At 47.4% G+C, this 27,949-nt stretch overlaps 2 protein-coding genes across 3 annotated transcripts; one reads left to right on the top strand and one right to left on the bottom strand.

Moving 5' to 3' along the window:
• Nucleotides 1–26: 26 nt before the first annotated feature.
• LAMTOR2 (late endosomal/lysosomal adaptor, MAPK and MTOR activator 2) lies at nucleotides 27–5,579 on the bottom strand. Its single transcript, XM_056545014.1, has 4 exons — nucleotides 5,380–5,579; nucleotides 3,992–4,154; nucleotides 2,705–2,794; nucleotides 27–300 (listed from the first exon to the last, which is right to left on the bottom strand). The coding sequence occupies exons 1-4, from the start codon at nucleotides 5,445–5,447 to the stop codon at nucleotides 244–246; spliced, it is 378 nt and encodes a 125-aa protein (XP_056400989.1). The 5' UTR covers nucleotides 5,448–5,579; the 3' UTR covers nucleotides 27–243.
• On the top strand, nucleotides 5,452–27,689 carry UBQLN4 (ubiquilin 4). 2 transcript variants are annotated; one of them, XM_056545013.1, is made up of 11 exons: nucleotides 5,452–5,594; nucleotides 13,554–13,705; nucleotides 15,706–15,914; nucleotides 16,464–16,726; nucleotides 16,813–16,971; nucleotides 18,926–19,154; nucleotides 22,272–22,411; nucleotides 22,516–22,599; nucleotides 24,025–24,140; nucleotides 26,011–26,176; nucleotides 26,912–27,689. In XM_056545013.1, exons 3-11 carry the CDS (start codon nucleotides 15,725–15,727, stop codon nucleotides 27,062–27,064), a joined length of 1,500 nt encoding a protein of 499 aa, XP_056400988.1. In that variant the 5' UTR covers nucleotides 5,452–5,594; nucleotides 13,554–13,705; nucleotides 15,706–15,724; the 3' UTR covers nucleotides 27,065–27,689. The 2 variants fall into 2 exon arrangements, with proteins under 2 accessions (XP_056400988.1, XP_056400987.1); XM_056545012.1 differs by lacking the exon at nucleotides 5,452–5,594 and adding an exon at nucleotides 5,700–6,163 and having other exon boundaries at nucleotides 26,912–27,688.
• Nucleotides 27,690–27,949: the final 260 nt, after the last annotated feature.

The raw sequence follows: 27,949 nt of genomic DNA, 5'->3' as shown, positions 1-27,949 counted from the left end.
ATTGAACAGAGTCCGCTCTGTAACCGTTTCGGGAGTTCTATACATCCTTTAATCAGCCACATTCGGCTTCCACTTCTAGACATATGTACATGTAAAATACAGGAAATACATCATCGGAACGCGGGGACAAGAGAGGATCAGACGGGAGACCTGCAGCGGAGCATCGGGGGTGGAGAGCGGCCATCATGTCTGCCCGGAACAGTCCATGTGACTCCAGGAATAGGTGGGTTCGTTCTGCTGATCTCAACACGCAGAAACCTGGTTCAGGGGCTCCTCCAGGTAATGCACTAAGGCCTGGGCCTAGGGAACGACAGAGATGAGATTAGTCAGTGAGCAGATTAAACAGACTCCGCCCCATAATGAGGCTCCTCCCCCTCTACGGCCCACGCATTGCTGTCATTTCCTTCTTCTCACTTGTGTATTAGAGGTGGAAATAGAGATCAGCTTCCCATGGTCTGATCCACAGCAGTCAATGTGAAGAAGCAGAGCTGCAGGGTAAAGTATTGGGGTGACATGTTTATTTAGCTTTTTGGGGTTTACTTATTTATTTCTTTACTTCTACTCCTAGTCTCCTGATGCAGCCCTTCAGATATTGCAAAAACTACAACTCCCAGCATGCCTGAGGGCCACAGTTTGGAGACCACTGCCACCTAGTGGACCAAATTGTTTGTACAATTAAAGGGGTACTCTGGCCCTAAGACATCTTATCCCCAATCCAAAGGTTAGGGGATAAGATGGGGACCCCCGCAATCTCTAATGCAGACACCCACCTGTGGAGCTGCACAGCGCGATGTTCACTCAGTGTCTGAAGGGTCACAACTACGGGGCTGGAGTTTTGTGACGTCCCAACTCCGCCCCCTTGTGACATCACACCCCGCCCCCTCAATGCAAGTCTATGGGATGGGGCGTGAGGGTCCTTTAGATAGGGGATAAGATGTCTTAGGGCCGCGGTACCCATTTAAAGGAGATCGTTGGGGGTCAGACCGCTGGAACCTCCTGGCAGTCTCTTGTACGGAGCCGCGGCTCTCCCCGTGCAGGAGGAGTGTCGGCCGCAGCAGGATGTCTCACCCGACACGCCTCCATGTATCTCTATATGAGCGTTCATGGATTCTCGCCTCTTCCATAGAGCTGAATGGAGGGGGTGTCTGTCTACCTCCGTGAGGTCAATGATACCAGCACCAGCTGCACTAGTTGTAATACCACACACAGTCTGAGGACAGGGGGTGGTGCTGTTTTTCTATGCCCGGATAACACCTTGGCATTCTGTGATTTCATTACATGGGTGAGGATTGTAAGACAGAGAGCGGCGCCACCCACTGCCAGGATGCTGCAGTCATCTAGGGAGTTATATGGCCGTCCTCTGGGTAATCTCTGATCCCGACCACGGCTGGTGGATGTACACAGCCAGCAGCTGCTATGTATGGACCATGCTCCCTTCCTGCCATAATGGAACATGTCAAATGTCGGGAAGGGGTTAAATTCCTGACCACTACCAATTAAGGCTGGTCCCTTTACAGAGGGCTGTTCAGACTGAATACAATTGGCACAAACCCTTAGACGTCATTAGATCAGTGCTGGAATATTTGCACCCAATGCTTCCGTTCACTGACTGCATGCAGAGATCTTACAAATGGTAAGATCTTTGCCTGCAGCTTTTAAGGAAGCACTCCCAGTTTGTTTTTTCCCCCATACCATGTACACTCACTATTGCTCATACTACAGCACATTCTGTTTTATTCCAGCCCAGCTGCATGTATGTTTTTCAGTACTGTAACTGTGTCATGTAATCACCAGCCTGACCCACAGAAAATCACAGTGTTCAATTGTGTTAAAGGAATTGGTCAGGCCAGGGTCAGCTGACTTCCTGTGAACTACAGGATGAGTAGATTCCTCCTGCTAGCTCCCAGACCCCTCCCCTCCAGCTCTATCTGTATACTGCTGCTATGGAGTCAGGATAGATGGTAACAACTCTCCACCAGCTATATCTGTATACTGTTGCTGCTATCTCTGTGGGATTAGTATATAAAAGTAGTTATACATCTCATCTCCAGCTCTATCTCTGTAAGATCAGGATATACAGTAGTTATACACCTCCCCTCCAGCTATATTTGTATACTGCTGCTATCTCTATGGGATCAGGATATATAGTAGTTATACACCTCCCCTCCAGCTATATTTGTATACTGCTGCTATCTCTATGGAATCATGATATATAGTAGTTATACCCCTTCCAGCTCTATCTGTATACTGCTGCTATCTCTATGGGATCGGGATATATAGTAGTTTTACATCCCCCCCCAATCCAGCTCTATCTGTATACTGCTGCTGCTATGTGATCAGGATATATAGTAGTTCTACCCCTTTCAGCTCTATCTCTCTGTGGGATCGGGATATATAATAGTTTTACACACACACACACACACACACACACACACACACACCCCATATCCAGCTCTATCTTTATACTGCTGCTATCTATGGGATCGGAATATAAAAGTAGCTATGAAGATGGAATTGCAGCCAATATGGAGCCAAACTCCTGCCTGCCATATCAGCTAGAACAGGTAAGCACGCGGCATACCCAAAACTTCTACATTAATCTCTAATAACAACCTATGCTGCACTACATAAGCAAAAAGATAAATCATGGAGTGCTCCTTTAATGATGCGGGTGCGTTGGTTGGTAGTACAGGATGTCACTTACCTTTGCTTTCAGCATGCCGAATCCGACAGTCTCTTTGGCATACATGCACAGCAGCAGGTTTGACACTCTTGTAATCGCAACGCGACCTTCCTAAAGGGGAAAGAGAAAAGAACATAAACAGGCTGGAAAAAAAACCCAATAAAAACCCATAAACAGGCTGGAAAAAAACAAAACAAGAACGTCTCCCACGTATCGTAGCCTCCTGTGTATAGATAGCTTCATGCAAAGCTGCTTCATTATGATCAGTGCGTCATTTAGTCGAAATCTGAACTCCACCTTATGTCTCCGGCTGCTGCTCCAGCGTTTCCTCTTACATCGCAGCTCGTCTTGTACAGTTTAGCTGCTGTGTAGAAGCACAAGCCCAGCACCGCTGCACTACGTCTCCTCTTAGATCTGTCAGTATTATTACTGATTGTCCATCTCTAAGGCTGGGTTCACACTACGTTTTGAGCATACGGTCACCGGATCCGGCTGGGGGAGTGAAAACCAGGCGCTCCCGTATCCCAGCGGGACAGTGAGGGGTCAGACAGTGAGGGATCAGACAGTGAGGGGTCAGACAGTGAGGGGTCAGACAGTGAGGGGTCAGACAGTGAGGGGTCAGACAGTGAGGGGTCAGACAGTGAGGGGTCAGACAGTGAGGGGTCAGACAGTGAGGGGTCAGACAGTGAGGGGTCAGACAGTGAGGGGTCAGACAGTGAGGGGTCAGACAGTGAGGGGTCAGACAGTGAGGGGTCAGACAGTGAGGGGTCAGACAGTGAGGGGTCAGACAGTGAGGGGTCAGACAGTGAGGGGTCAGACAGTGAGGGGTCAGACAGTGAGGGGTCAGACAGTGAGGGGTCAGACAGTGAGGGGTCAGACAGTGAGGGGTCAGATAGTGAGGGGTCAGATAGTGATACAAAACCGGATACAGGGCAAAAATGAGCCGACCGGAGTCACTATCTGACTTGGGTGGGTTCATTCAAATGAATGAGATACGGGCCGGATCCCGCTGGGATACGGGAGCGCCCGATTTTCACTCCCCCAGCCGGATCCGGTGCCCGTATGCTCAAAACGAGGTGTGAACCCACCCTAAGAAAAGAGGATGCTCACAGTCTACTCAAAGAAGGTTTTCTTAAATGGGTGTGCCTCCAGCTATTGCAAAACTACAACTCCCAGCATGCCAGAACAGCCTTTGGCTGTCCGGGCATGCTGGGAGTTGTAGTTTTGCAACAGCTGAAGGCACACTGGTTGAGAAAAAAAAAAGAAGTCTCCATGTGGTTATGTCGATGACCTATTACCAATACCAACCATACAGTCCATAAGGATGAATTTAAGATTGTCCTCGTTGAATGCCTGATGTCCGTTTTTATCATAGGCAGCCCAAATGTTGCTAGCAATAGCAGCTGTAACTCGGGCATCTGTGTCACCATAGCCAGAATATGCAAGTAAAGAGCCTTCATTGTTCAGGAGCCTGCGGGGGGGACAGAGAAGAGAGCAATGAGGACCTCAGGTAGAGATACTTATCAGCTAATAGGGAGACAAAGCACAGGACACCTGCCTCTTAGCAAAGTTATAAAATCAGGCTTTATATCAACCCCTTAAAGGGGTACTCCGGTGGAATTTTTTTTCTTTTTTTAAAAGGGGTTATCCAGGAAAAACTTATATATATATATATATCTCAATTGGCTCCAGAAAGTTAAACAGATTTGTAAATTACTTCTATAAAAAAAAATCTTAATCCTTTCAGTACTTATGAGCTGCTGAAGTTGAGTTGTTCTTTTCTGTGCTCTCTGCTGTCTCGGGAACTGTCCAGAGTCAAAGCAAATCCCCATAGCAAACCTCTTCTACTCTGTGCAGTTCCCGAGACAGACAGAGATGTCAGCAGAGAGCACTGTTGCCAGACCGAAAAGAACAACTCAACTTCAGCAGCTGATAATTATTGGAAGGATTGAGATTTTTTTTTTATAGAAGTAATTTACAAATCTGTTGAACTTTCTGGAGACAGTTGATATGGAAAAAAATATATATAGTTTTTTCCTGGAATACCCCTTTAAATCAACTGGTGCCAGATCTTTACCCTTCCAGTACTTTTTAGCAGCTGTATGCTACAGAGGAAATTCCTTTCTTTTAAAATGTCTTTTTGTCTTGTCCACAGTGCTCTCTGCTGACACCTGATGCCCGTATCAGGAACTGTCCAGAGCAGGAGAAAATCCCCATAGCAAACCTATGCTGCTCTGGACAGTTCCTGACACGGACAGAGGTGTCAGCAGAGAGCACTGTGGACAAGACAAAAAGAAATTCAAAAAGAAAAGAATTTCCTCTGTAGTATTCAGCAACTAATAAGTACTGGAAGGATTAAGATTTTTTAATAGAAGTAATTTACAAATCTGTTTAACTTTCTGGCACCAGTTGATTTAAAAAAAAATCTGATAGGAACAATGTGCTAGAGAAACACTGGTGGCAAAACAACAACTCCCATCATTTCTATTGTTATTTTGCAACAGCTACTGGCTGAACACAGAGCAAAAGTGGCATCCTAGATCCTGCTGCTGAACTACAACTACCATCATGCCCTGACAACTGCAAGTTGCCAGGACCTGCTGGGATTTGTAGTCTTGCAAAAACTGGGGAGCTACAGGAATTGCAACAGCATCAGTGGGGAAGTGGCAGTGAGGCGAGTGCACGCTCATACTCACAGAGTGCTCTGCACGCCCCCGGTGTTCGCCTGGCTCAGCACCTGGGTCAGAGCTTTGGGCCGCAACATAATAATCCAGCACCAGCTAAAACCCCCGACAGATCAGTCACAAGAGCACCCTCACGTGACCGGCCAAAAAAAAAAAAACCAACCCCCGCAGTGCACGGCGGGAAATGCAGTTCAGACCAACAAAAAAAATGAAAATACAAACTTTACGTGAGCATAACTTTATTCCATACACCTAATGCATCGTTATAAATCATAGAAATAACGACAACTGCGTAAAAATAATACTAATATGAGGCGGAAGGGATGCCGTAACGCTGCAAAGGCTTCGGTTGCCCTGGAAACGGCTTAGGCCCCGAAACGCACGGTGCGTGTCAAGTCTCGCTTTCGTTTCACAAAGGCTTCTGATTGGTCGGAGGGGGTTATTGCGTTTCCTGTAGCAGCGCGCCGGTTGGTGGAGCGGGGTCAGCTGATCGCGTGGATGACGCAGCACCATCGCCTGCGTTGGGTCCTCCCTGCCGCCTGTGGCCGCTGAAGCGTCGGAGCTTAATCGAGACAAAAGCGCCGGGGTCTCTGTGGCGCCTCAGCCGGCTGCACTCCTCTTTTTCTGCGCCTCCTCGGGGTGGGCGGGTGCAAACAAGATGGCGGAGAGCGGCGCTGACGGTGCGGCCTCCGGTAACCCCGGACCGGCGCCGGGTAAAGGCCTTATCCGGGTCACTGTAAAGACACCGAAGGACAAGGAGGAGATCGTGATCGGAGAGACGGCGTGTGTGCGGGAGGTGAGCGGCGGCCGGGGGCATGTGGGGGGCAGTGACTGGCAATAGTGTGGTGACCGATCACACCAGACGGCTCACGTGCGGTACCGCATCACCACTAGGATGTATGGAGCATAGAGAGGAGGTTATGGCGGGTTTAGCTTTTGTTGCTATGGTTACAAAGTCGGGACGTTGAAGGGGTCTGTGACCGTGAGACCTCCGGCTTGTTAGTACAGTAATGTATGTACACCTCACCAGCAGAATAGTGAGTACAGCTCTGGAGTATAATAAAGGATATAACTCAGGATCAGTAATGTATGTACACAGTGACCTCACCAGCAGAATAATGAGTACAGCTCTGGAGTATAACTCAGGATCAGTACAGGATAAGTAATGTAATGTATGTACACAGTGACCTCACCAGCAGAATAGTGAGTACAGCTCTGGAGTATAATACAGGATATAACTCAGGATCAGTACAGGATAGGTAATGTATATAACACAGTAACCTCACCAGCAGAATAGTGAGTACAGCTCTGGGGTATAATACAGGATATAACTCAGGATCAGTACAGGATAAGTAATGTAATGTATGTACACAGTGACCTCACCAGCAGAATAGTGAGTACAGCTCTGGAGTATAATACAGGATATAACTCAGGATCAGTACAGGATAGGTAATGTATATAACACAGTAACCTCACCAGCAGAATAGTGAGTACAGCTCTGGAGTATAATACAGGATATAACTCAGGATAAGTACAGGATAAGTAATGTAATGTATGTACACAGTGATCTCACCAGCAGAATAGTGAGTACAGCTCTGGAGTATAATACAGGATATAACTCAGGATCAGTACAGGATAAGTAATGTAATGTATGTACACAGTGACCTCACCAGCAGAATAGTGAGTACAGCTCTGGAGTATAATACAGGATATAACTCAGGATCAGTACAGGATAAGTAATGTAATGTATGTACACAGTGACCTCACCAGCAGAATAGTGAGTACAGCTCTGGAGTATAATACAGGATATAACCCAGGATCAGTACAGGATAAGTAATGTAATATATGTACACAGTGACCTCACCAGCAGAATAGTGAGTACAGCTCTGGGGTATAATACAGGATATAACTCAGGATCAGTACAGGATAAGTAATGTAATGTATGTACACAGTGACCTCACCAGCAGAATAGTGAGTACAGCTCTGGAGTATAATACAAGATATAACTCAGGATCAGTAATGTATGTACACAGTGACCTCACCAGCAGAATAGTGAGTACAGCTCTGGAGTATAATACAGGATATAACTCAGGATCAGTACAGGATAAGTAATGTAATGTATGTACACAGTGATCTCACCAGCAGAATAGTGAGTGCAGCTCTGGAGTATAATACAGGATATAACTCAGGATCAGTACAGGATAAGTAATGTAATGTATGTACACAGTGACCTCACCAGCAGAATAGTGAGTACAGCTCTGGAGTATAATACAGGATATAACTCAGGATCAGTAATGTATGTACACAGTGACCTCACCAGCAGAATAGTGAGTACAGCTCTGGAGTATAATACAGGATATAACTCAGGATCAGTACAGGATAAGTAATGTGATGTATGTACATAGTGACCCCACCAGCAGAATAGTGAGTACAGCTCTGGAGTATAATACAGGATATAACTCAGGATCAGTAGAGGATCAGTAATGTATGTACAGTGACCTCCCCAGCAGAATAATGAGTACAGGTCTGCAGTATAATACAGGATATAACTCAGGATCAGTAGAGGATCAGTAATGTATGTACAGTGACCTCCCCAGCAGAATAGTGAGTACAGGTCTGCAGTATAATACAGGATATAACTCAGGATCAGTAATGTAATGTATGTACACAGTGACCTCTCCAGCAGAATAGAGAGTACAGCTCTGGAGTATAATACAGGATATAACTCAGGATCAGTAGAGGATCAGTAATGTATGTACTGTGACCTCCCCAGCAGAATACTGGATTGTCGCCATTCCTGCTGTGTACATGGAGTTGAGGCAATGTCTCCGTTGCTGCCAATCCCAGTAACCTCTTGATCCCGGGAGTCACTATTGCGTAAGGTCTGATGGTCACATGGTGTCTAACATTCCCGTCTTCTGTAATAAAGTTTAGTGTCTATAAAAAATAATCAGCAATTTTGTAAATACTTTGGGCCCAGTTTATTAGGGCAATGGAAGGTTAGCTGTGATTGGTTCCTATCAAAGACAAAACCGGGCATGTTTGACATTATCAGTCTGTCTGAAATTAAAAGACTGGAATACACAATGGCCCAACCACGGTGCCTCCAGCTGTTGTATAACTTCCCCTCCCAGCTATTTGAACTTATTTTATTTATTTTTTGGTCACCTTTTATGTATCAGAATTTTTTTTATAAAATGGTGTCAATTAAAAAAAACTCTGATTTGAGCGCAAAAAAAATGATCCTCATGTTTAAAAAGTATTGTAGAGATCATGATCGCTGGGGGGGGGGGGAGGGAGAGGGAGAGAGAGTCAGTCAGACCTCCACCAATTGGGGTAACCTGTTGTCAGCTCCATTGATAATGGATAATATTAAAGGAGTACTACTCTGGAAAGGATGGGGGGCGGCGGCGGTATGTGGGCAGAGGATGGGGGGGGGCGGCGGCGGTATGTGGGCAGAGGATGGGGGGGGCGGCGGCGGTATGTGGGCAGAGGATGGGGGGGGCGGCGGCGGTATGTGGGCAGAGGATGGGGGGGGGCGGCGGCGGTATGTGGGCAGAGGATGGGGGGGGGCGGCGGCGGTATGTGGGCAGAGGATGGGGGGGCGACGGCGGTATGTGGGCAGAGGATGGGGGGGGCGGCGGCGGTATGTGGGCAGAGGATGGGGGGGGCGGCGGCGGTATGTGGGCAGAGGATGGGGGGCGGCGGCGGTATGTGGGCAGAGGATGGGGGGCGGCGGCGGTATGTGGGCAGAGGATGGGGGGGCGATAGGGCAACTGTGGTGGTTAGAGAGGTGGTGGGAGAGAAGCGGGTGGCGGCGGTGATCTCTGGCCTGGCAAAAGCCGCTGCAGTTCATTGATTTAAAGCGTCCGCTTTAAATAATTGATCTGCAATGGCTTCTGCCCTGCCGGGGGGGGTTTAAATAGCCGATAAATAATACCGGAATATCGGTGTAAGTTATCGGTATCGGCCCTAAAAAAAAATTGATATTAATCGATCCCTACTCTCTGCTGACACCTGTCCGAGTCATGGACTGTCCAGAGCAGAATAGGTTTGCTATGGGGATTTTCTCCTGCTCTGGACAGTTCCTGACATGGACAGAGGTGTCAGCAGAGAGCACTGTGGTCAGACAGAAAGGAAATTCAAAAAGAAAAGAACTTCCTTTGGCTCATGCAGCAGTTGATAAATACCGGAAGGATTAAGATTTTTTAATATAAATAATTTGCAAATCTTAACTTTCTGGCACCAGTTGATTTAAAAAAAAAAAAAAAGTTTTCCAGCGGAGTACCCCTTTAATTAATGTTGGACTTGAGGTTTTCCAATGATCTGTTTTCAGGTGGTAAAGTGTTTTATAACTATGCCCATTTTGTGTTGGGGTGTTTCGCACTCAGGGTGCCTCCAGCTGTTGCCAAACTACAGCTCCCAGGGTGCCCAGACAGCCGAAGGCTGTCCAGGTATGCTGGGAGTTGTAGTTTCGCAACAGCTGGAGGCACCCTGGTTGGGAAACACTGTTCTAGTAAGTTTTAGGTCACCCTCAGACCTGGATTCACAGCTTACACTGCTCTATAATGTCTTCCATGCTGCTGCAGCTTCTGGGTTTTTACTACATGCTGGGAGTTGTATTTTAGCAACAGCTGGAGGCACCCTGAGTGAGAAACACTGGTATAAACAGTTGGTTGATCTCCCTGCGGACTCATTGTCGGGGGATGATGTAAATATTGCGTTGCCGATCACATCTTCTGCGCCTCCGTTTCCTCACAATGAGATCTAGAGACTTTCGTCATTACAATGTGGAGATGACTCGTGGGGCACATGCACTACTCAGCTCTCCAAGGTCCCTGAATGGCTCTATATACCCTGCGTCTGTAGAAGCCATCTGGGGGGGAGGTGGTTTATTATTCTGAAGCCTCATAAAGCCGCCTCTGTGCCAATGTGTCAGCGCCAGTCTCTGAGGAGTCCGCCAGTCGTCCTGTGACAGTGTTGTCATCGCGCCCGCTGAAGCAGCTGACATCTTGTTTGCTTTCTTTTGCTTTCTACCTCGGCAGATGTGGGAATCTGTTAACCCCTTCACAGCGGCCGGGCGTCTCGTTCTCCCGTCACCGTATTTCCTAGTTAGGCTCAGCACTAGTGACACCATTATACAGGGTCCGACACTCCAGTCACATCCAGAGCTGCATCTAACATTTTCTCCTGACGAGGCCCCCAATAATACATTGCATTGTCAAGGACCGTGCAACTGAGCATGCTCTGCAATTCTGGATGCAGCTCTGGCTGTGAGTGTAGTCTCCTCTGCAGACACAAGATTACACCTGTCGTAAAACCACGACTCCCAGCATGCTTTAGCTGTACGGGCATGTTGGGAGTTGCAGTTCTGCAGTAGCCAGGGCTGGTGCAATGATTTTTGCCACCCTAGGGGAAAGCTAATTTTTCCGTCCATTGGCTCCGCACTTTGACACGCCCACCCTTACTACTGAGGTGACACACTGTAACAAACCTCCTCCTCATGTAATATCCTTACTACTGGGGTGACACACTGTAACAAACCTCCTCCTCATGTAATATCCTTACTACTGGGGTGACACACTGTAACAAACCTCCTCCTCATGTAATCTCCTTACTACTGGGGTGACACACTGTAATAAACCTCCTCCTCATGTAATCACCTTACTACTGGGGTGACATACTGTAACAAACCTACTCCTCATGTAATCACCTTACTACTGGGGTGACACACTGTAACAAACCTCCTCCCCATGTAATCTCGTTACTACTGGGGTGACACACTGTAACAAACCTCCTCCTCATGTAATCACCTTACTACTGGGATGACACACTGTAACAAACCTCCTCCTCATGTAATCTCCTTACTACTGGGGTGACACACTGTAACAAACCTCCTTATCTTGTAATCACCTTACTACTGGGGCGACACGGTGGTGCTGGCTGGTTACTAACTTTCTTGCAGCAGGCAGAGCGGCGCCCCCCCTCTCTAGGCAGCTGCCTATTTTGCCTATAGGCAGAGCCGTCCCTGGCAGTGTCTGGATGCTCACTGGTTTGGAGCAGGGGTATAAAACCTTTGACGCTGCAGATGTTGTGGATTACGTCTCCCATGTTTCTCTTACAGCCGAAATGCTCCAAAAGCATCATGGGAGCTGTAGTACAAAACATCTGCGGTGTTGAAGGTTTCCTATGCCTGTCCTAGCGGGTAGGAAAGTGGACCGCGGCCTATATAGTAGAGGTGCACCGAAATGGAAATTTCAGAACCGAAACGAAACCGAAATAAAAAAAAATGTCCGGCCGATACCGAAAATTACTTCTCCCCGTCTTCTGGTAAAATGCAGCGCTCCGCTCATTAGAATAGATTCCCCCACATTAGATTGCCAGCTCCCCCACATTAGGTCGGGAGTTCCCCCACAATAGTAGACAGCTCCCCCACAATAGTAGGCAGCTCCCCCCAACAATAGTAGGCAGTTCCCACACAATATTAGGCAGCTCCCCCCAACAATAGTAGGCAGTCCCCACACAATATTAGGCAGCTCCCCCCAACAATATTAGGCAGCTCCCCCCACATTTGTAGGCAGCTCCCCCCCCCCCCCCACAATATCAGGCAGCTCCCCCTAACAATATTAGGCAGCTCCCCCCACATTTGTAGGCAGCTCCCCCCCCCCCCCACAATATTAGGCAGCTCCCCCCAACAATATTAGGCGGCTCCCCCCCACATTTGTAGGCAGCTCCCCCCAACAATAGTAGGCAGCTCCCCCCAACAATATTAGGCAGCTCCCCCCCACAATATTAGGCAGCTCCCCCCCACAATATTAGGCAGCTCCCCCCCACAATATTAGGCAGCTCCCCCCCACAATATTAGGCAGCTCCCCCCCACAATATTAGGCAGCTCCCCCCCACAATATTAGGCAGCTCCCCCCCCCCCCCCATAATGTCAGGCAGCTTCCCCCCCCCCCCCCACAATATTAGGCAGCTCCCCCCCCCCCCCCCCCACCATATTAGGCAGCTCCCCCCCCCCCCCCATATACAGTGTATGGCTGGAGGCTGTATGTCTGTACTGCTGCCCCCACAGTGTTCCGGTCACCGCTCCTCCGGCCCGGGGTCACATCTACTGCTATGGCTTATGGACCATAGCAGTAGGTGCCGGGACTGGAGGAGCGGTGACCGGAACACTGAAGAAGATCACGCGGTCACTTACCAGGCCCCGGCCAGCGCGCGTTCTCCTGCGACGATCCTGCGGTCCTCCTGCGTCTCTATGGTTGTCAGTGACGTCCCGTGCGTACGACCATAGAGGCGGAGAAACGAAGGACCGTAGGAGGACGCCGGGGAATGGTGAGTGACCGCCGGACATCCTTATGTCCCGAAAAGATTTTTCGGGACACAGGGATGTCCGGGATAGGATTAGGAATACTTCTTTTTATGTGCCCGGGCCGGCTCCTGTGTGTGGCTGCAGGCGGGGGCCGGCCAGAGCATATAAAACCTAATACTGTATACTAAAAAACCAGGGGGCCTCCAGCTGTTGTGAAACTACAACTCCCAGCATGCCCGGACAGACTTTGCCGGTCCGGGCTTGCTGGGAGTTGCAGTTTCACAACAGCTGGAGGCCCCCTGGTTTTTAGTATACAGTATTAGGTTTTATATGCTCTGGCCGGCCCCCGCCTGCAGCCACACACAGGAGCCGGCCCGGGGCACATAAAAAGAAGTATTCCTAATCCTATCCCGGAGAGCGCGACACCCCCCCCCCAGATGTTGCGGCCGGCCCCCCCCTGCACCCCCCACGAGTGCCTCTGCCACTGGCAGTGTTTGTAACTTGTGCTGTGGGCGGGCAGGGGAGGTGGCTCATTATCGGCAGATTTTTAGTTGTTTCGGCATTTTGCCGAAATAGCTATTTTCGGCCGATATGTTATCGGCCGCCGATATATCGGTGCATCCCTACTATATAGTGGTAAACTTACCTTCCTATTGAGGAGACCTACCTGTATAGATAATCTTACCTGCATTGCTTTGTGGGGAAAAAACACAAATGAGTTCTCTATAGGGAATAAGACTCTCTAGTGCCCCCTATAGGCTGTAGCTACATTGTAATGACGTGTGGGAGCCTCTCTGGCCCTGATCTGTAGTAGTTGCATGTTTTTCAGCTGTTACCCCCCCCCCCATTGACCGTGTTTTTTCCGCCCCTGCAGTTCAAGGAGGAGATTTCCAGGAAGTTTAAAGCCAAGAAGGATCAGCTGGTACTGATCTTTGCCGGGAAGATCTTGAAAGACGGCGACACACTGAACCAACACGGCATCAAAGACGGCCTCACCGTACATCTAGTCATCAAGACGGCGCAGAAGTGAGTAACAGGGTCTTAGAAAGTGGTTACTGTATATACTCGAGTATAAGGCGAGTTTTTCAGCACTATATTTTTCGTGCTGAAAACGCCCCCTCGGCTTATACTGTCAATCCCTTCTCAGTGGTTTTCAACCTGCGGACCTCCAGTTGTTGGAAAACTACAACTCCCAGCATGCCCGGACAAGCCGATGGCTGTCCGGGCATGCTGGGAGTTGTAGTTTTCCAACAACTGGAGGTCCGCAGGTTGAAAACCACTGCCGGGTCTTCGTCATCATCCAGACCCCCCCCCCCCCCCCTTTAGTTTTCTACTCGCCTCCACTCAGTGGGAAGGAAGGATGAGCTGGTCCGGGCCATCAATGCTGCAGGGACCGTCCGGTGTGGAGGGTTAGTCGTTCCGGGCTGTCCATTTTCACCGGGAAGCCCTCTTCTCCGCTCCAGGCCCGACCCCGGACTAGTGACGTTGCCTTGACGAAGATCGCACATGGACGTCCCTGCGTATGAACGTCCCTGTGCGTCGTCCTCAAGGCAACGTCACTAGTCCGAGGCCGGAGCGGAGAAGAGGGCTTCCCGGTGAAAATGGACAGCCCCCAATGACTAACCATCCACACCGGACGGTCCCTGCAGCATAGATGGCCCGGACCAGCTCACCCTTCCTTCCCACTGAGTGGAGGTGAGTACAAAACTAAAGGGGGGATTGTAGTTTTGCAACATCTGGAGGTCCGCAGGTTGAAGACCACTGATTGAAGGGATTGATAGGCGATGATGATGAAGGGGGGGGGGGGGTCTGGATGATGACGAGGGGGTTGATGACGGGGGTCTGGATGATGTATTTTCCACCCTAGGCTTATAGTCGGGTCAATAACTTTTCCTGGGTTTTTGGGGTGAAATTAGGGGCCTCGGCTTATATTCGGGTCGGCTTATACTCGAGTATATACGGGTATATCTAAATAACCAAGACAGAAGGTGTGCGATTAGAGGACCAGTGACCAACCTCAAAGAATAAAGCTAGATTATCATTAATGTCATACTTTGAAGTAAACCCATAGGCCAACCTTTACCTCTCCCCAACCTATTTAATTATCTATCATTCATTGGCTATCCAAAGCTCCCTCTTTCAGTTGTCACTTACATGCATGGAGTGAGTAAAATACTGTACATCATCCAGCCATCCACTGTCTCTGTCCAAGTCCATCTCTGAAAGCAGCTCCCACCCTCCGAAGTGGTTTCTGCCCTGCACTGATGCGTTATTCTCCTTTTAGCTGGGAGGTGTGTGCAGCCAATAACGCTGAGTCTCTCCTTTCAGAGGCGGATGGTGGGGGCTGCTCTCAGAGAGGAAACTGGACAGCTACACTGTCTGCCGGGAAATGTAGTATTCATGCTGCAGGATTGCAAAGAATATTAAGCAGCCAGAGAAGACCACAGGGGTCATGCATATAAGGCAGGATAATTTACAGGGAACATATCCAGGTAGTTTGGCTTTAGAGGTTATTTTTTTTGTATTTCTCCGTAGCACCCCTTTTAAATGGCTTGGGGCTCCCTGATCACCTTTTTACAGTTTCTTGATACCCCTTCCGTTCCTGAGATATGGGGGTTAATTTCTGGCATTTCAGGGAATCTTTCACACCCATTTTTAAAATAGTTCACCCCATTTGAGTGATGAGCGGGAATATACATTCGGGGGGCCGTATTAGACATACACGCCCCTCAATGTAAAACATTCCCATCCCCTGACTATGATCCCAACCATCCCCTGGTTAAGGTCGTGCCTATCAGACTAATTCCCTGAAGAGAGATTGAGAGGTTGTTTTGGCCACCTCTGATTTCAGGATGTCTGTGGTATTACAACTTGCCCCCATTCACTTTAATGAAACTAAGCTGCAATACCACACACAACCTGAGAACAGGTGTGGATTGTTATAGATTTTTTAAAAACCTTGGCCAACCACTTTTAATGCTCATGAGGAATAACGTAGGATACTCATACACCTCCTTTGTGTTCAGATCGCAGGACCCCAACGCGATGTCTCCCTCAGCTGCTGCCACCGCTGCTGCCGTTGCTGCCTCTACTGCATCCTCTTCACCAACAGGAAATGCTGCCACCCCCTCACAGTCTAACGCCTCAGCACCAGCTGCCCCTGACAGCTCTGCTAGTACCCCCAGGGCAAGTGGCACAAGCCCCCCCGAAAGGGCTCCCTCTCCGAGCATCCTTTGTAAGTATATGAACCCTCCTCGATTGCCTTCTTAAAGGGGTACTCCACTGGAAAACATTTTTTGTTAAATCAACTGATGCCAGAAAGTTAAACAGATCTGTAAATCACTTCTATTTAAACATCTTAATCCTTCCAGTACTTGTAAGCTGCTGTATGCTCCACAGGAAGTTATTTTCTTTTTGAATTTCCTTTCTGTCTGACCACAGTGCTCTCTGCTGACGCCTCTGTCCATTTTAGGAACTGTCCACAGCAGGAGAGGTTTGCTATGAGAATTTTCTTGCACTCCGAACAGTTCCTAAAATGGACAGAGGTGTCAGCAGAGAGCACTGTGGTAAGACAGAAAGGAAATTCAAAAAGAAAAGAACTTCCTGTGGAGCATACAGCTGCTGATAAGTACTGGAAGGATTAAGATTTTTAAATAGAAGTAATTTACAAATCTGTTTGACTTTCTGGCACCAGTGGATTTAACAAAAATGGTTCCAGTGGAGTACCCCTTTAAGTGGTAGCTTCCGATTTTCACCTCATGACATGGTATGTTCGGTCTTCCAGCTGGATTCGGTGGGGTGTCTGGTTTGGGTAACCTTGGCATGGGCTCTGCCAACTTCATGGAGCTTCAGCAGCAGATGCAGCGCCAGCTCATGTCCAACCCAGAGATGTTGTCTCAGATCATGGAGAATCCGCTAGTGCAGAATATGATGTCTAACCCCGACCTGATGAGGCAGATGATCATGTCAAACCCGCAGATGCAGCAGCTGATGGAAAGGAACCCGGAGATCAGTCACATGCTCAACAACCCGGAGCTCATGAGACAGGTTTGTGGCTGGGGGCACGTGCCAGGGTCATCTTCTCATTTTGTAAGCATTTGCTGATTTCTATATATCTAATTTCCATATTTTAGACCATGGAGTTGGCCCGAAACCCGGCCATGATGCAGGAGATGATGAGAAACCAGGACCGAGCTCTGAGTAACCTGGAAAGCATTCCCGGGGGGTACAACGCTTTACGACGCATGTACACGGATATCCAGGAGCCCATGTTTAGTGCCGCCAGGGAACAGGTGAGGGGCTTAGCATGTGAAGAGTGGGGTAGTGGTCACTTTATTATACGCCAACCGGCACGAAACGGCAACTAATTAATAAGGAATCTAACCAGGGTTGTTGTAGTGATAATGTATGGCCCTTAAAGGGATACTTCGCCCCTAGACATCTTATCCTTTGGATAGGGGATAAGATATCTGATTGCATGGGACCCCCGCGATCTCTGCTGCCGCAGACATCTGTTACACTGAGCGAACTTTGCTCTGTGCCGGATGACTGGCGATACAGGGCGACGTCAAGAGCCTCCAGCGCTGCACCCGACGCTCTAAACCAGGGGTATTCAACTGGCGGACTGTGGTCCAGATCCAGATTTCGGCTGCCAGCATTGCTGACTGCCCTCCGAATTCTTTCTTTCACTTGTATAGGCTTCCCAGGGGGCCGTCCATCTGGCCAGACACAATTTCTTTCAACAAAATAAATGCAGCTCAGGGCACTTTCAGCAATCCCCCCCCCCCCCCCCTCCGCGAGGCCCCCTCTTGAGTAATGCCCCCCTCTTCGCCTGGTCCCCCGGCACCAAGTAAAGGGAGCAGGGGCAGGGACACTGCTGCTTTAAAACGTCCGCGCATATGCACGTCTGACGTCACGGACGTGTCCCTGCCCGGCTGTTAAACAGCAGAAGGAGACCCCGCCGCCGCTGCTGAGAGCTTCAGCTTCTACAAGGTGCAGACACTATGGAGGGGGGGGGGGGGGGAGGGCTGGCTTCGGCTTGGGATGAAGTGTGTAGTTTAAGATGGCAGAGGGGTGGCGGGCACTGTAGGAGTGTGGAGAATGATGGGGGGGGGGCATGTATTCTAAAGGGGGGGGGGGGGGCTCAACGCGTATTCTAAAGGGGGGGGCTCAACGCGTATTCTAAAGGGGGGGGCTCAACGCGTATTCTAAAGGGGGGGGCCTAATCGCGTATTCTAAAGTGGGGGGGGGCTCAACGCGTATTCTAAAGTGGGGGGGGGAGGGCTCAACGCGTATTCTAAAGGGGGGGAGGGCTCAACGCGTATTCTAAAGGGGGGGGGCTCAACGCGTATTCTAAAGGGGGGGGGGGCTCAACACCTATTCTGGGGGGCACAGGGGCAACGTGTATTCTGGGGGGGGCATACTGTGTGGCAGGAATATATTCTTGCGGCAGTATTTATATTTAGGAGTACAGCATGCGGCAGTATTTATATTTAGGAGTACAGCATGCGGCAGTATTTAGAAAATACAGGAAACTGTAGGTTTACATCCTCCAGACTCCATTCATTTTGCCTATTTCCTTCATGGCACTGCGGCCACTAGGTGGGAATCAGGCCTCAGCGCTTTGCTCGGACCTGAATAAGTGGACCCTCACTAAACGAATGCCGGTTGCAGCAGGGAGATGGCGGGGGTCCCCAGCAGCGGGACCCCTGCGATCAGACATCGTATCCCCTTATCCTTTGGATAGGGGATAAGATGTCTAGGGGCGGAGTACCCCTTTTAATCCTTTGTTCAACTACAACTTCTAGCAACATCTGGATGGCCACAGTTTGGAGACCACCGGATGAAGACCTCTTTATAGTTCAGATCAGGGTCTGAATATCCTTTACAGCAGTGGTCTCCAAACTGTTGACCTCCAACGGCTGTCCGGGCATGCTGGAGGTTGTAGTTTTGCAACAGCTGGAGCCATGGCAGTTAGAGCCATTGGTGGTAAAACAATAACCCCCATCATCTCTGTTGTCATTTATGCAATAGCTGGTGATCTAGAACTGGCTGACAACAGAGAATAAAAGCAGAAGTAGCCTCTTAGATCCTGCTGCTGAACCACAACTCCCATCATGCCCCAACAAGTTGTAGTCTGGCTGATAAGAGACGGCTGTTGGTACTGCACTACAGTCTATGTATGACATTTGATTGTAGCATTTTCTCTTATGTCTTTTTGATTGTGTTTTTGTTTTTTTTCCCTAGTTTGGCAACAACCCATTTTCCACAGCCGGGGGATCAGAGGGTTCAGCCTCTCAGCCATTACGCACAGAGAACCGGGAACCTCTTCCGAACCCGTGGAATCCTTCTTCCCCTCAGAGTCAGCCCCCCACCAGCGAGGGCGGCAACAGCAGCAGCAGCAGCTCCACTACCACCCAGAGTGCCCCTACTGTATCAAACCCATTTGGCATCAGTGCTGCGAGTCTGGGCTCAGGTATGAGCAGTCGTCTTCTGGCACAAGCAGAAGAAGTTATTATTTATTACTCTGCACCTTGAATATAGTAAGAGGGTGGGGCCTAAAATATCCTTTTGCCCTATGTAGATACTTGACTAAGCTTTGTCATGTTACCCATACCCAGCCTGATCTAGGGTGGGCAGCAGGACCAATATCTGAAATTAGATAAAGTTGGCCATACACATAAGATTTAAAGGGTCCGCGGCAGTCCGGTGGCCGACACTCCCCCCTCCATGTATCCCATAGAGATACATGGAAGGGGCATGTCTGCAGGGACTTCCTGCTGGGAACAACATGGCGCTGACTGCCGTGACCCTGTACAGGAGATTGTGCGGGGGTCCCAGCGGTCAGACCTCCACGATCTGTAACTTATCTCTTATCCTTCGGGTAAAAGAACTTATATTCCACTGCAGTATTCCTTTTAAAGAGTAACTCTCATGATCTTGTTAAAGGAGTACTCCACTGCTCAGCGTTTGGAACAAACTGTTTAGAATGCTGGAGACAGGAGCTCGTGACGTCATAGCCCCACCCCCTCAATGCAAGTCTATATGAGGGGGCGTGACGTCACAAGCTCCTGGCTCCAGTGTTCGGAACAGTTTGTTCCAAACACTGAGCGGCGGAGTACTCCTTTAAATTTTATATCATGATAAACCACCCCCGGCCATTTATTTTTATAATTTTACTTTTCTACCTTGATGTTGCTCTGTATTTTCTGCTCAGTCTGTCAGATGCACAGACTGGGAAGGGGCGTTCCCCAGCAGACGTGACATCATCTGAAGCCATACAGGGGAGAACTTCCTCCCTCACTCTGCTAAACACAGCCCAGAGCAGTTCAGTGTGAGATGAGCTATGATTGGGGGGGGGGGGATGTGCTCTGGACAAATAGGGAGACACCTAGTGGCAGCTTTTTTAAACACAAAGTACATTGGAAAGGTTTTTTTTATTTACCATAAAGACTTCAATAGCAAAAATTACCTTTAATGACAGTTTAAGCTTTAGCTAACAACTTGGGGGCCCATTCACATCACATTTACAGGGGTTATTCAGGAGTAGACAAATACAACTAATTATTTTTCTAAATACTGCCCCCCGCCTATGTTGAGGTTTTGTGGGGCATTACCATTTGGCTCCATTCTCTTCAATGGAACTGCTCTGCGATAGCACACACAGCTTGCAGACAAGACTCCTGGATAACACCTCATGGCACACTCAAACGTATGTCCGGCCATGCTGCAGACAGACCATTGAGTATAATGCTCAAAGCTGTTGATGTGTTTAACATATAACAAGAACACAGTTCACACTTCAGCTCCTCTTTCTCATAGGAAACCATTGATCAATGATTCTGCCGCTTGACTGCTCATGCCTGGATCTCGGGCACTGAGCAGTCATTCGGCGATTGGACAACAAGGAGGCAGGTAGGGACTCTCCTGCTGTTCCGGATGCCGCGATCCCGAACAGCCCCCTGAGCTAACCGCCAATGGTTTACTTTCACTTTAGACGCAGCGTTCAACTTTGAACTCCGCACCTAAAGGATTAATAGCGCGCGGCACCGCGATCAGTGCCGTGCCGTGGCCCCGCGTTATAGACAGGGAGCAGGCTGAGGACGTACAGGTACGCCCTCCGTCCCCAGCAGGTTAAACAGATTTGTAAATTACTTCTATTTAAAAAACTTCCAGTACTTATCAGCTGCTGTATGCTTCAGAGGAAGTTGTGTAGTTCTTTCCTGTCTGACCACAGTGCTCTCTGCTGACACCTCTGTCCATGTCAGAAACTGTCCAGAGCAGGAGAGGTTTGCTATGGGGATTTGCTCCAACTCTGTACAGTTCCTGGTATGGACAGAGGTGTCAGCAGAGAGCACTGTGGTCAGGCAGAAAGGAAATTCAAAAAGAAAAGCACTTCCTGTGGAGCATACAGCAGCTGATAAGTACTGGAAGGATTAAGTATTTTTAATAGAAGCAATATACAAATCTGTTTTAACTTTCTGGCATCAGTTGATTTAAAAAATAAATAATAATAAATACAATGTTTTCCAGCGGAGTACCTCTTTAACAGGAATGTTGACGGTGTGTGTGTGTGTGTATATATATATATATATATATATATATATATGTGTGTATGTGTGTATGTGTGTATGTGTGTATGTGTGTATGTGTGTATGTGTGTATGTGTGTATATATATATATATATATATATATATATATATATATATATATATATATATATATATATATATATATATATATATATATATATATATATATATATATATATATATATATATATATATAAATAAATAAATAAATAAATAAATAAATAAATAAATAAATAAATAAATAAATAAATAAATAAATTTAATAAATAAATAAATTAAATAATAAAAAAAAAATATATATAAATATAGTGGTCCCTCAACATACGATGGTAATTCGTTCCAAACGACCCATCGTTTGTCGAATCCATCGTATGTTGAGGGATCCGTGCAATGTAAAGTATAGGCATCTGTACTCACCTGTCCCCGTCGCTCCGGACCAGGTCCTCACCGCTCCCCATGCTGTCCCAGGGGCTCCCGATGCTGTCCCGCTGCTCCGGTGTCTTCTTCGCGATCCTCCGGTGTCTTGCGCATCTTCTGCAGGGTCCGGGCCTCGCTTTCTGATGACGTTATTACGCTGCTGCGCCGGCGCGGCGTGCGTAGTGACGTAATAACGACGCCGGAAAGCGAGGCCCGGACCCTGGAGAAGATGCGCAAGACACCGGAGGATCGGGAAGTGGACCCGGAGCAGCGGGAATAGGTAAGCGAACCTGTCCGGGATGCTTAAACTGCTATCCGACAGCAGCTTAAGCATTTTGCGCTGTCGGATAGCAGTTAATGCGATGGCCCCGACATATAAAAGCATCGTATGTCGGGGCCATCGTAGGTCGGGGGGGGGTTAATATATATATGTATATGTATGTATATGTATGTATATGTGTATATATATATATATATATATATATATATATATATATAATATATGTATATATATATATATATATATATATGTATATATATATATTGTGTGTATGTATATACTAATTTTTATTTTTTTTGCACAGGCATGTTCAACAGTCCAGAAATGCAGGGCCTGTTACAGCAGATTTCCGAGAACCCTCAGCTAATCCAGAGCATGATATCCGCGCCCTACATGCGCACCATGATGCAGACACTGTCCCAGAATCCCGACTTCGCTTCTCAGGTTTGGTCAAGGCCACGTGTGACTGATCTATGAGCAATGTTTTCTAGATTGTTCTATAATGAGCTTCGCTGGTATATTAATGGGATCTTTTCTCTGCCAACTAGATGATGGGAAACATTCCAATCTTTTCTGGTAACCCCCAGCTCCAGGAACAGCTTAGGCTCCAGCTGCCGGTCTTCTTACAGCAGGTAAGGAAATACACGGCCCGAGATGGGAAATGGCGTCACGGTGGGGCCACTGCCAAGTTGAGTCCGGTTACTATGGATGCACTGCTTGGTGATTGCAGTCTGAGGTTGTCAATCATCTAGTGTTTCCCAACCAGGGTGCCTCCAGCTGTTGCCAAACTACAACTCCCAGCATGCCCTTATTCATTTTTATTGCACCCCTCTCAGACAATGTATGGTATGTCCCAACATGTCCGCCCCACTACTCATCTATGGCTGCCTGTACTTGAGTTCAGGAGACCATATACCAGTGTTTCCCAACCAGGGTGGCTCCAGCTGTTGCAAAACTAAAACTCCCAGCATGCCCGGACAGCCAACGGCTGTCCGGGCATGCTGGGAGTTGTAGTTTTGCAACAGTTAGAGGCTGCTGGGAGTTGTAGTTTTGCAACAGCTAGAGGCTGCTGGGAGTTGTAGTTTTGCAACAGCTAGAGGCTGCTGGGAGTTGTAGTTTTGCAACAGCTAGAGGCACCCTGGTTGGGAAACACTGCTAGCGATGGGGCAAGAGTCATCTTAAAGGGGTACTCCGGTGGAAAACTTCCTCATCTTCTTCTCTCTTGCTGTGCATGGCTAAATGGTAAATGGGCTCTCCGCTTGTCACTGAAAGAGAACAAACGTGGGGGAGGCGGCTTTTATGTCTGAAATACACCGACACGAAAATACACACGTGTATAGGTGATTTTAAAGTGGTACTCCGCTGGAAAACACTTTTATTTTTTTATTTTATTTTTTTATAAATCAACTGGTGCCAGAAAGTTAACCAGATTTGTAAATTATTTCTATTAAAAAATCTCAATCCTCCCAGTACTTATTAGCTGCTGAATACTACAGAGGCAATTCTTTTCTTTTTGGAACACAGAGCTCTCTGCTGACATCACGAGCACAGTGCTCTCTGCTGACATCTCTGTCCATTTTAGGAACTGTCAATAGTAGGAGAAAATTCCCATAGAAAACCATATGCTGCTCTTGACAGTTCCCAAAATGGACAGAATTTCCTCTGTAGAATTCAGCAGCTAATAAGTACTGGAAGGATTAAGATTTTTTAATAGAAGTAATTTACAAATCTGTTTAACTTTCTGGCACCAGTTGATTTTAAATAAAAAATCCACCGGAGTACCCCTTTAATATGTAACCCCTGGATCCTTTCTAGGAACAGTGCTGCATTGGCACATACAATGGCCAGATTGAATTATCTATTGGTGCATTTGGAGCCATGAATCAAACAGTGCATCCCCCCCCCAGTGCAGTGTTTCCCAACCAGGGTGCCTCCAGCTGTTGTAAAACTACAACTCCCAGCAGTTGTAGTTTGGCAACAGCTGGAGGCACCCTGGTTGGGAAACACTGGATGTTAATATATTATGTATTATCTTATATCTTTGTCCTGATCCACAGATGCAGAATCCTGAATCCCTCTCGATAATGACCAATCCCCGCGCCATGCAAGCCCTCCTCCAGATCCAGCAGGGCCTTCAGACTCTCCAGACGGAGGCCCCAGGCCTGATCTCCGGGTAAGACATAATTTTATATTTGCTGGTCTGGGCTAAGCCCTTGCAGGACTTTACTTCTCTGTGACATCCCCATAGAATTACAGTTACCAACACTTAAAGGGGTACTCCGGTGGAAATAATATATTTTTTTTTATTTATTTATTTTTTTTAAATCAACTGGTGCCAGAAAGTTAAACGGATTTGTAAATTACTTCTATTAAAAAAATCTTTATCCTTCCAGCACTTATTAGCAGCTGCATGCTACAGAGGAAATTCTTTTCTTTTAGAATTTCTTTTTTGTCTTGTCCACAGTGCTCTCTGCTGACACCTGATGCCCGTATCAGGAACTGTCCAGAGCAGGAGAAAATTCCCATAGCAAACCTATGCTGCTCTGGGCAGTTCCTGACACGGACAGAGGTGTCAGCAAAGAGCACTGTGGACAGACAGAAAATAAATTCAAAAAGAAAAGAGCATACAGCAGCTAAGTACTGGAAGGATAAAGATTGTTTTAATAGAAGTAATTTACAAATCTATTTAACTTTTTGGCATCAGTTCATTTAAAAGGAAAAAAGTTTTCCACCGGAGTACCCCTTTAGGCCCTTAAGGACAGTTTTTGGACTTTCGTTTTTTCCTCCTAACCTATTAAATTTTGCAGCTAAAAATCCATATGATGGCTTATTTTTTGCACCACCAATAATTCTACTTTGTAATGACATCAGTCATTTTGCCCAAAAATCTACTGCGAAACGTGGAAAAAAAAATCATTGTGCTACAAAATTGAAGGAAAAAATGCAATTTTGTAACTTTTGGGGGCTTCCGTTTCTACGCAGTGCATTTTTCGGTTAAAATGATACCTTCTCTTCTGTAGGTCATTACGGTTAAAATGATCCCCTACTTATATAGGTTGGATTTTGTCGGACTTTTGAAAAAAAAAATCCTAACTACATGCTACATGGGGCGGTATGAGGGCTCATATTTTGTGCCGTGATCTGAAGTTTTTATCGGCACATTTGTTTTGATTGGACTTTTTGATTGCTTTTTCTTACATTTTTTTTTTTATGGTATAAAAAGTGACAAAAAATACGCTATTTTGGATTTGGAATTTTTTTTGCGCGTACGCAATTGACCGTGCGATTTAATTAACAATATATTTTTATAGTTCGGACATTTACGCTCGCAGCGATACCACATGTATATGTTTTTATTACATTTCATAATTTATTTATTAATTTTTTTTTTGTTAAATGGGAAATGGGGTGATTTAAACTTATTAGGGAAGGGGTTAAATCACATTTATTAACTTTATTTATTTTTTGCAATGTTATAGCCACCATAGGGGTCTATAACCTTGCACACACTGATTGCAGGCACCGTTCAATGCATTGCAATAACATAGCATCAGTGTTGTCTGCGCTTGATTGCTGAAGCCTGGATCTCGGGTTTGGAGCAATCAAATGCCGATCGAACAGCGTGGATCCAGGTGTCCTCTCAGCTGTTCGGGACGCCGCAATTTCACCGAGGCCGTTCCGAACAGCTCTGCTGAGCTATGAGGTATGGATTTTTCCCTTTTTAGACGCCACGATTAACTTTTATATTTAAAAATCTTAATCCTTCCAGTACTTATCAGCTGCTGTATGCTCCATAGGAAGTTTTTTCTTTTTGAAGTTCCTTTGTCTGACCACAGTGCTCTCTGCTGACACCTCTGTCCATTTTAGGAACTGTCCAGAATAGGAGTAAATCCCCATAGCAATCCTATCCTGCTCCGGACAGTTCCATACGCTTAGTGACTAGTATCGCTCTTTATACTGCCGCCAACTTACACAAACGTAAGAACTGTCTGCTGACCTGTGGATGTCCGTTTCAGCAATCTTCATGGTCTTCTCTTTTCCAGTGTTGGGTCTCTTGGAATCCCTGGGATGCCCCCAGCATCCAGTGGAAGCACAGCCCCCGACAATCCCTCTACGCCGACCAGTGCCTCTCCAGCAGGGGGCAGCAGCAACGTTCAGCAACAAATGATGCAGCAGATGATCCAACTCCTAGCAGGAGGAAGCACTCCGGTATGAGAGGGAAGGGTTGGATTCTTAATAGGGGGGGGGGACTGTTATCACAGACCCCTTTATAGAAAGACCCAAGCTTGTTTCTTTACTATCAACATTTTTGTATGTAAATACCTTATTTGGGGAGGCTGTTTCCCCCAGTTTCAGAAACTTCGGAAATGTAATGGCGCTAGGTCATACACTGGTACGGTTACCAAGGAGACCAAGCGGGAGCCTCCTTCTCATATTGCATTTTAGAAGTTGCTGGAAACAGCCGCTCTGATGAGGTATTTACAAAATGGAGTTTAAAGCATGTATTTTACACAAATGACTATATCGTGCTCATGGCTGAACCATAGTAACAAGAAAAATGTTTTTGTTATGCTTTAAAAGGGCACTCCGCCCCTAGATATCTTATCCCCTATCCAAAGGACAGGGGATAAGAGGTCTGATGTCGTGCCGCTGGGGATCCCCGCAATCTCTGCTGCAGCACCCCAGACATCCGGTGCACAGAGCGAACTGCAGCGCTCGGCTATCTCCAGCTTTCCCATAGAGATGAAGGGTGGGTACGTGCCGACCCAACTCCGTGCAGGAGAAGAGCTGGAACGCTGTGGGGGGGGTCCCCAGTGGCCGAACTCCCTGATCAGATCCTTACAGGGATACATTCTCCTACACTGCGGTACTTCCTTTTTCAACTATTTTTTTATTTTCTTGTTTTGTAGTAACTTTTTTTTATTCTTGTCTCGCCTATAACAGGGACAGACCCCCGAAGTGCGCTTCCAGTCCCAATTGGACCAACTGAACGCAATGGGTTTTATCAACCGTGAAGCGAACCTACAAGCACTCATAGCAACAGGTGGGGACATCAACGCTGCCATCGAAAGACTGTTGGGCTCCCAGCCCTCTTAATGTAACTGCGAGCCCGTCTGCCAAAGCAGGAACCCACAGAAATGCGCAAACCCTGACCGAATCATCCAGGCCCTTTAGTTCTTTAGTCCTGACCTCCGAGCATCATGGGAAGTGGCCATATCCTACATTCTATTGACACTAAGACAGTTGCGGGTCTCCTTGCGTTGGGAGGCACCCTGTGGTGCTGTACATGTCTCATCTCCTTCACCTCTGCCCTCACGGGGAGGGGCGTGAGCCGTAATTTTCCCTAATTTCAGCTCTTTTCGGCACAGCTTTAGACCTCGCGGCCGCCGCTCACACAGGACGTCCATGAAGCCTGCTCATAGCCGATCGCTCCGAATTATTTAACTCACTAATCGCCACGTGACTTTACTCAGCGGATATTGTGAAGTCTCCAACAAAACTAGGATTTTATTTTTTTTATTTTGTAATTTTGTTTTTTATTTTTGCCCCTGATTATATTTTAAAGTTAACCCCTCGTCACCCCTAACAACGTGAAGTCTTACTTTTCATTTAGATTTGATTTTAACAATAAAACAAATGTTTTATTTTTCCTGAACTTATCCACAGACTCGTGATGCCGATCCCGGGGACATGTCCTGTCCAGTGCCTGACGCTGAGAGATCCTTGGGGGGGGGGGGGGGGGGGGGGGGGTGCGGGGTGCGGTAGTAATGTTCAGAGGACGTCCTCTGGTTACATTAACAGGAATGGTTTTCTCGACTTTGCGCCAAAGGTCATAGTTACTAAAATCGTCTCGGCAAAATGGAGCGTGTGCGTCCGTCTATGAGGTTGGGTAACGGTTGTAGGCAGCGGTTAGAGCAGGGTTACCTTTCAAGGGGAGATGAATGAATAAATCAGGAAAAAAATTACTTTATTCCTCATATT

This window comes from Hyla sarda, chromosome 11 (assembly GCF_029499605.1).
Source record: "Hyla sarda isolate aHylSar1 chromosome 11, aHylSar1.hap1, whole genome shotgun sequence".
Taxonomy (NCBI): Eukaryota; Metazoa; Chordata; class Amphibia; order Anura; family Hylidae; genus Hyla; species Hyla sarda.
The sequence above is the reverse complement of the archived record's forward strand: the minus strand, read 5'-3'. Positions and strand labels throughout refer to the sequence as shown.